The sequence below is a fragment of the Daktulosphaira vitifoliae genome, unplaced genomic scaffold (genome assembly GCF_025091365.1).
Source record: "Daktulosphaira vitifoliae isolate Bord-2020 unplaced genomic scaffold, ASM2509136v1 Scaffold_1, whole genome shotgun sequence".
Lineage (NCBI taxonomy): Eukaryota > Metazoa > Arthropoda > Insecta > Hemiptera > Phylloxeridae > Daktulosphaira > Daktulosphaira vitifoliae.
The window spans coordinates 14,618,119-14,628,100 of record NW_026099572.1 but is presented as its reverse complement, the minus strand read 5'-3'; the positions used below and the strand labels follow the sequence as shown (position 1 = coordinate 14,628,100).

Here is a 9,982-nt window from a genome sequence, read left to right as displayed (position 1 = left end):
TTTTTTTCTGTATAATTTTGAGTATTTGACTGACCAACACCGCGCGTTATACGCCGCGGTGCAAAGTCCAGCAAGTGCCGCACGGCCGACGACGTACCGCCGCTAATGATACCGTAGTATTCTTCCTGTTGTCAAAGTGGCAACGTCAATAAACCGATCTCCACTCACGCACCGTCGCCATCAACGCTGCTAACCTTTTGACGCCCGAGGATCACGCCGGACATCGCGTCGTCGACGCCAACGAAAGTGCCACGATATTATGCGAAGATTATATATTCTTACCATCGCCGCTAATATTAATATATATATACATATATATATTATTATTTATATATACGTATATGTTAATATTCATTTATATATCCCTACAGCCGACGCCGCTACCGCCATATATGCCTCGCGCCCCGCCCGCCAACAAAACACAGCTATACCTCGTGCATGATACGTTTACGTACTTAAGTCGCTTTACATGTATATATATATATATTTTAATTACTATTAAAACTTATATATTAATACGCTTTATTCTCATTAAGAGATATATAGGGTATTTATTCCGATTACAAAGGATGATTCCCGTATCGTCATTTTACGTCACTACCTCCACGTTGCGCGTCTGCTGCTTTCCTTGGATGTGGTAGCTGTTTCTCAGACTACCTCTCCGGAATCGAACCCTGATTCCCCTTTACCCGTTACAACCATGATATTGATAGTAACTACTAGAGTAACATGTAACTAAAAAGTGAAAAATAAATATAGTTTAAAAAAACTAAAAAACACGCTTTTAAAGAACATTGAACTAAAAAGTTAAAAATAATTTTTAAAATAAGCGTAAAACAATAATGAACGAAATGTACTAATATTATTGTGATAAAAGCGTGGGTGCTTTGTGCTATATTTTTCGTATATTGAGCGCCCGACGCTTTTATCACAATAATATTAGTACATTTCGTTCATTATTGTTTTACGCTTATTTTAAAAATTATTTTTGATTCAGTTGCTATACTGGATTATTAAGATTGATTGGTGGGGGAAAGTCGTGAATACTTGGTAAAATGAGGCTGATGTAAATTTTCCTCAGCGGTGAACACCATCGTGTGCCAGGTGGTTTTAAATGCGAAACGACATTTTACATCTAAATTAAATGGAATCGACAATATGTCGTTATTGTTCCTAATCTATGCTTACCCCACAAAAACAACAAACGAATTACGTTTATCACATCAATTATCAGTCAATGTATATAAGTATTATACGATTATAATTTTTCATCTTATAATTTATAAAAATTTTAAAGAATTAACATGTTACCTATTAATACAGATATCTCTAGCTATATACTAAAATCCTAAGCCCCTCGAAATAATTATCTACCTATTATCTTAAAAATAGGTATATTCTTTATTCAAATTTACTAAATTAAAAGTTTGCCTCACCACTTCCGAGACCCACTGCTTATGAGTACTTGTATATTTTGTAACTCTAGGACAATTATGTATGAATAATTTAACTATGGATTTATTATAAAAAAGAGAGATTAACTATTTCCTTGAAAATTAAATTGTAATTAATCATAAACTATTTAGTAGATAGAATATTTTTTTTTGAAAGATCAGCCCCATTCTTTTTAATATATTTATAGATTAATATTAAAATTGCAAAATATTTATAACTTTATTTTTTTTTTGTAAAAAAGGATAGAGTTAAATGGGTAATGACGCCCCCTCCTTCAATATAACTTTACTGTTTCACCATAGTATAAACATAAAAATTTATAACAACACAACAAACAGTAACTTTTTATATAAAAATATATTTTTTGATCTATTTTGGCAGATATTTACAAAATAAAAGTTTTTTCAACTTGTGTTTCTCATGTAACATAAGCTTTAATTTAACATATTTTTAAAGCCTAGAGTATTTTCAGAAAATTTTCAATAGTTAAGTTGAAAAAGTTAAATTTTTATGCAGGTATTGCTATTTTGACTCCCCCATGTTAGTTGGTAAAGGGACAGATTTTCAAACGATACATTCTTTCAAATGGTTGATTATTGTATTTAAATCCTATCTGATTTAACCTGTGCATTTAATCACGTATTTAAATCTTAGTAATAAACAGATTATTTTTAATGTGACATCTTTTTATCTCACATACTAACTTTAAATAGTAAAGGAACTCCTATTGTGTAATCTCTTCCATAAAATATTCAGTTATAGACTTTGATGAAATATATAGATAAATGTATGCTGTTTTTTGAGGAACAATGTGTTATTGTTGGCTCAAAACAGTAAATAAGAATAATATTCACTATTATAATAATAATTAATTTATATGTAGTATACTAAGTATCAAACAATGAAGTATAACCTTAAAATGAAGGGGTTTACAAAGAAATTTGAACATTCCTTTAAATTTTTTTGGATGTATGTTTTGTTTAAAATGGATTCAGTATCATATTATCTAAGTAAAAATAAATATAGGAAAAAACTAAATTATCTGTTTGTAAGCTAAGTGGCTTAAGTAAAATTCTATCAAAAATGTTCAAGTTTTGTTGATATAAAATAATTTTGCCCATTTTCATGTTTTTGCAAAAAATAAATAAATATTTAAAAGTGTTACTTATTAATACTAGCTTGCAAGAAATGAATATAATCTTCTTCTACATTTCTTTTTCACTTTAAATCCTTAGTGTATGCTTTAAATAATTAAAAAGTTAATTCCAAAGTAAAAAATGGTAACAGTATGGACGGTAGCCATTTTCACCATGAAGACAAAATAAAGTTCGAATTTTTTTTTTATATTGAAATACATTACATAAGCATACATTTAATTTAGGATAAAAGTGTCAGTATTTCCGGAATACTTTCAAAATTTAAGTTAAAAAAATTAATTTCTTGTAAAAAAGTTGTCATTTTTAATCTCCTCTTTTGGGCATGTGAAGGGTCAAGTAAAAATATATGACAAATGACAGGTAAATACCTAAAATATCTGTTAAAAAAGAAATTGTATTGATCCATACATTTTTTAAAAAGTTATGGCAGTTTTAAGTAAAAAAAACTTGAAAAAACTTGAAAAAATGTCGAAAATTACTGATTTTTAAATTTGTAATTTTCTTGGAGATTTCCCTCATTCATGGGGATTGAGGGAAATTTTTTCAATTTTTGAGGGTTATGTCTTTGACTAGATACAATTTGAGATCTTTTTGTGTATTCTTGAAAGAAACCAGTTCGATGAGAGTTGAAAAAAAGTGGTAATAAACACAAAAAAAAACACATCATAGTAAAATTAATACCTTCAGAGCTTCGCATCAAAGATAATAGATTATGTGACTTCAAAAGTAATTCTAACACAGTTAAACTTCAAATTATTTCAGTCATTCATTTTATATAATCCTCTAATTACACTTTTTTATTTACATAACATTTCATTATGATCTTTTTAATATTAATTTTTTTTTTAAATACAGATAACATATAAAATGTTGGCAAAAATGTTGAAGATTCATCCAAATAAATCAAAGGAGTAAGACTTTTTTTTAAGACCATTTAAATTTCAGAAAAAAGTATAATTATATTTTTATCATAAAATAAACAAGAATAACTTCTTATATTACTTATTTTATCTTTATAGTGTTTGAGTAGATTAAATTCTAAACTTAATATCCATTAATAAGTTAACTGTTGTTTCTTTGTTTGTTTTTTATTTTAACTTTTTTTTTGTAAATATTTTTATTCAAAACATAAATTATATAATATTACCAAGAAAAGTGATAGAAATACATTAATAATTTTCATAGAATAATAATAGTACTTATTTTTTTTGTTCAAATATTCTTACATTTATTAGTAGACTGTGGAAATTTATGTAAAAACATATGTCTGCATATTTTGTATGTTCTTAATATTTTGTATAAAACATATATTTATGTATGTATAATATGTGTACTTAGAAGGTAAGTAATAGGATCAAACCTTTCTATTGTTATAAATGACCCATGCGTTCACTATCGAATGGTTCCTAAAATCCATTGAGAACAAACCTTTTTATAATGTTCTAAATGGTTGTCCGTTTAATATCTTATAAGTTCCGAACGTGTTTATGAATGATGTTCTCCATATAAACCTATATAAAATAAAATCTGAACGTATACATTCGTTAACGGACGATTCTATTATGAATGTATTTGTAACATAAGCATGTTTTTATTTGTTACATTCATCTATCTTATTTAATGTTTTTCATATTTTTGCATATTTTTATTTGCAGTTAATAAATGAATTAGGTACTAAAAAAATGTTTTGATATTTATTAATTTTCTTAATGTAAGTGCAAAATTATTACTGCATAAACTTTTGCAGTCTACAAGACAGCAATATGGGTATTTTTATAATTTACTATTGTAATTTTTGTAAAGTAAAATAATTTTATTATTTAAACAATATTATGTTTAACAATTTCTATTTATTCTGACAAATAAATGATCAACAATTTATCATCAAATTTAAAAGAATTTTTATATTATACTAGAAATTGTTTGTAATTTTTAAACTAATGATATATATTTAGTTTTCTATTATAATATTTTTAGACATTAACAAAATTATAACATATTTTCTCATAATTAGGTTACTTAAAAACTATGTTCATAAAAAATCAACCAACAAAATCTATTCAGTAACTATTATCATTGGTGGTTTATTGAAAGAAAACAATAATTTCAATGTCCTACTTGTACATGCTGATCATGTTGAAACTATGCGACGTCAATTTAAAAATATTTCATTTGAACACATTTATAGTGTTCAACCAATTGGTCGACTAAAGGACATGAGTAATGATTTATTCTTGGTTGAAAAACCAGAAAATAGTATTTTGAACATCTCATCAAGTATAAGGAAGAATTTAAATTCTAAAATAATTCACAACACTTTAGTGGTAGAATCTTTTTTACAAGTAGACTCTTGTCGAGATAAAATGAGTCAATTAAAAGAAAATGAAGAAAAAAAAGATATACCTGTTGAAAATAAATCCAACATTTTAACGAATAAAGTAAATATTAGAATTGTGTTGAGTTTATAATTATATGTTACATATTATGTATATAATAAATATTTGCAGAAAGGCATAAATGATTTCTTTAATACAACCCAAGTAAGAAAGTCTAAATGTGAGAGCATAATAAGTAATAGTAAAGTTGAAACGAATAAAGTAATAATTGAACATTTTTATACTAAATTTTATTAATGTTATACAATTTTAAGTATATATATATTGTATTTTAGAGAAGTCCAACAGATTTTTTCACAAAGTTTAAAAATCCCAATGTTAAGAATGATAATAAAATATGCAAAGAAGAACCGGAGAAAAAAGAAAATTTAGAACTAAATATTGAATTAATTTCTACAGATATTGATGATAAAGAAGAACAAAAAATCCCATCAAAAAAAAATGTAAAGAAAAACTCTTGCCTAAAAAAAAAAAATGATAAAAAAGAAAGAAAACGTATTCAAACATTTGACAGTTCTGATGAAGATGAAAAAGATAGTGAAGAAGAAGGTATGTTTTTTTTAATTTTATATATTATAACTACTTGTCAAGATGAATGATTTCTAAATTTAACTATAAACAGGTGTCTCAGACATAAGTGATAATACTTATAACTTTTGATACAATTATCATTTTCTTAGAGCTTTTTTTTTTTATGTGGAATATCTTTTGTGGCGGGTTAGACTGGTTATTGGTGGGCGACTCTTTGCAATCAACTTAGATTTCCTCTTCTTGTCGTCTGAATCTATAGTGTATTATTTAGTGTTGATCATAAAAAAATTTTGTTTATATTTTATTTTAAATTAATATCTGTAACAATAAAAAATGGGTGACTGTGACACTGTTGACAGTATAGAATATAGTTTGCGTCTTGTAAAGAAAGAGAAATCAAACTATGTCATACAATCATGCAGTGACATCAATCCCTATATACATGTATTCTAATGCAATAAATGTATAATATGGATAGTATATTATTATTAGAGGGACATTATTATTCTAATGAATGTTCATAATTTTATGAAAAAGATACATTATAAGAAATCATCTATAAATAACCAAAATATTTTGGGGGTTGTTGTGTATTAATAAAAAAATTTAGTATAAAATTTGATAACGGGCACATTGCAAATAAGTGATTATCAAGAATAAATTAATTGTATTAGCTTGATGTGAAGCTGAGAAGGTATTAATTTTATCATGATGTGTTTATTTTTTTTTGTCTGTCACTACTTTTTCTTAGCTCTCACTGGACCGATTTCTTTCAACAATACGTCAAAAGATCACAAATCGTATCTAGTTGAAGACATTACCCTTAATAATTGAAAATTTTTCCCTCGTTCCCCGCAAATGGGGGAAATCTACAAAAAAATTACAAATTTAAAAATCGGTAAATTTTATAATTTTTTTTTTCACTTTTTTTTCTTAAAACTTCCATAACTTTTTCAAAAATCAACAAATCAATATAATTTTTTTTATTCTAAAACCTTAGATATTTCCCTTTCATTTGATATCATTTTTTTGAAAATTTAACATTTAACATGCTCATTGGGGCGATTGAAAATAGCAACTTTTTTACAAAAACTAACTTTTTCAACTTAATTTTTGAAAATGTTCCGGAAATACTGCGTCCTTTAAACATATATCAAATCAAAGGTTATATCATATACTATAAAATGAAAAAAAAAAATTTGTCCCGACGACCTATCTTTTATGCGTAAATGGCTACCGTATTCAAAAATATACTATTTTTGTATAAAAATTCTGGTTGTCGAACAGTTGTCAAATCGGTAACACCTGTGTTTTTCACGCTTAGAGTACGAGGTTCGAATCTGTCTGTTGCAAATTATATTTTTCATTTTTTTTGAGTTCAAATAAAATTTTTATGTCATTTAGATTCAATAACTTCAATAAATATAAAGGATCCTATCACTATAGTCTGCCCTCGTGAGTAGAAATTTATATTCATGTTAATATTATTTTACTATGTGGTTCTTTTTGTGGCTACGATTTATTTTGTCACCCCTCACTAGACCTAATTTTTTCAACGATACGTCAAATGATTACAATTCGTATTTAGTTTAAGTTATTATTCTTAAAAATCGAAAAAATATTCCTTATTCAAATAAAAAGTCACTTAACCAGCTTTTTCCATACAAACAATTAATATCATTAATTTCTAATATTGTTTAAGTATTCATTGTCGAATTAGATTTGATATGATAAAAGTATTCAACTACAAAAGTAAATAATTTTACTATGTAATTTATTAATTTTTTAACACTATTTGTGTGTGCTTCTACCAGTCTATAATATTCCAAATGTTTTAGTAACATGTTGCTATATAAATTATAAATTAAAAAAAAAAAATGATTTTTAATTTCACCTGAATTTAATGATGGATTTTTACAATTACAATCAAATTTTATAATACGCTCAATTGAGTAAATCTTTTTAACTTTTTTTTTATTGGTTTTTTTAGATATATAATCATTAAAATTAATTAAATTCTGAATATTTTCATTGTAGAATCTTTTTAAACGCCAAAAGTTAATTAGAAATTATTACTATGATTTTTATTTAAGTGTTCTATTACGATAAAAATATAAAAAAAATCTAATTTTTCTGATAAATCTACTGTAAATAGTAATTATAAAATTTCCTGATTGCATATTAATCTTAACAATTTTATTTATTTTTTTTTTTTATTAAAACTTCATATTAAAGGACAATAAAAAGTAGGTTCAAAATGATTACTTTTAACATATTAAAAATCAAAATCAAGAATAATTTGAAAACAATTCATTTTAAAAATTATATAATATATAATTAAAAAAATTACTAATCTGAGTATAATTAAGGAAATAGAAGTTGATGTTGCTTTTGTAATATCCATCAATATTTTAAAATGAAACATTGTGTACAGATTTGCATCGAGCTTTTCTTATGATAGTGATTTTAATCACTGTCAAATTAAATCTATACTGGACCCAACTATGCAACGTCTCCATTAAGCCGCAACCTTACTGTGCTGGGGGTTTTTTTTTTATAATTAATGTGTACAAAGCCAACACTTATGTGCAATGATATGAGTGCGTGTTTATTTTGTCATGAACATTTTTTCATAAAAGTATAATTTTTATAATTATATAAAATACTTTTAAAAATCACCTAGTCCTGTGGAATTAAATCTATGACTCCACGCAAGCTGTATGTTTTACTTATTCGGCAATAGTCTATTGTGCCCGATAAAAAAAATGGGCTATTTGAGTTAGTTTAAAGAAGTCATACTTTCTCTGCTTTGAAGGAAAACATTTAAAATAAATGTGATTAATTTAGCCTTCTCATTTTATAAGAATATTAATTTTTGTTTTAATAAACCATCCTTTTATGCATGTTTTATATACAAAATAGTTTCAATGTTTCACATCTGCTAAACTTCCCACAACAACTCATGTTTTTAAAAATAATTATTGCCTTCTAAGATCATATTTAAAACATATTTTTAGTCTTGATGCGAGTTTGAAAAGGTATTAATAAACTATGATGTGTTTAATTTCTCTGCTCTCTCCGTACTGATATATTTCAACAATATGTTAAAAATCACAAATCATATCTAGTACAAAAAATTGCCCTTAAAAATGAAAAAAATTCCCTCAGTCCAGATAAATAGGAGAAATTAATACAAAAAATTTTTGAAAATGTTCTTTAAATATGTCAAATTAAAATTTATGTTGCATACTATAAATCAAAAAAAAAAAATTTGTCTTGACACCTTACCATCTATGAGCAACTGGCCTCTGTAATTGAACAAAAAATTTAATTATAAGAATATGTTCTTAAAATGTATGTTAAATTAAATCTTATATTACTTAATGAAAGTTAAAAAATGATTGAACTATGGCGGTTTATAAACATGCTTTTTTTGTGTAAAAATCTTTGATTGTATATTTTAAACTTTATATTGTTATAACTTTTTGAAAAAATTGTATACAATTTTTTTTTATATTATATACATCTGACTTTCAAATTAATGTTGATGTAATCAAGATTATATTTTCTTTTTCCTCGCCTTAATCCCAACTACTTAGGGTCATCCAAGTATAATCAAGATTATATAAATGTTTAATTTAATAAACCTATAAAATGTTTAAATATTTTTAGATAATAAAAGATCTCAGCTTATTACCAATGATGAAGATTTTATTCAACCTACACCACCTCGTCCAACACCAAGAGAAAATAGAAAAAAAGAGAAGAAAGTTACTACAACCACTATAATAGATGATGATGGTTTTGTTTGTAAGTAATAAGATTTTATTTTTATTTTAAAAGTTTCTTAAAAAAATGATAGTTTCCTCATTATTGTTACTATTTTTGTATATTTACAATATTGAATGTAAATTTATTTATTGTTGTTTACTTACTGTAAGTTTTGCCTTTTATCTACTGTCTGTACAGCTTGTTGGGTTTATTTTTGAATATCTAGCACTATTTAAGTGTTAAGTAACTAAATGTATAAAAAATAAATAAATCTCATTAAACTAAAACAGATATAAACTTTAAAAAAATGTAAATATTCTTTTCCTTTTGGTTTCAAGACAAGTCCTATTTAATATCCCCAAATACTGTTTTATAAAAAACTAACATTCAAACCGTATTTTGTACAAAATATTGGAAATAAAATGAAATATTGGATGAACTGAAAGTCCTATTTATGTCCAAAAAAATGTTGACCTATTAGATTACAAGTCCAGTGTTGAAAATCATTTTTATTGCTTGGCTATAAATAATATACTATTCACTATATAACTAATAATACTATATAATATATAATATCATATTACTAACTATACTAATGTCATCCTTTACAAAATATATACAAACATTTTTTAGCTTCGATGCGAAAGATGTGTTTATTTTTTTTTTTTTTTT

General features: G+C 25.2%; 1 protein-coding gene across 2 annotated transcripts in view; it reads left to right on the top strand.

The window, feature by feature from the left end:
* LOC126894109 (uncharacterized) overlaps nt 1-9,982 on the top strand; it is an 18,389-nt gene that overhangs the window by 5,275 nt on the left and 3,132 nt on the right. For both annotated transcript variants that reach the window (XM_050664863.1, XM_050664862.1), the window contains exons 3-7: nt 3,468-3,523; nt 4,627-5,050; nt 5,120-5,209; nt 5,284-5,557; nt 9,212-9,349. In XM_050664863.1, the coding sequence (XP_050520820.1) occupies nt 3,468-3,523; nt 4,627-5,050; nt 5,120-5,209; nt 5,284-5,557; nt 9,212-9,349 (982 nt within the window). The remainder of the gene's footprint in view (nt 1-3,467; nt 3,524-4,626; nt 5,051-5,119; nt 5,210-5,283; nt 5,558-9,211; nt 9,350-9,982) is intronic.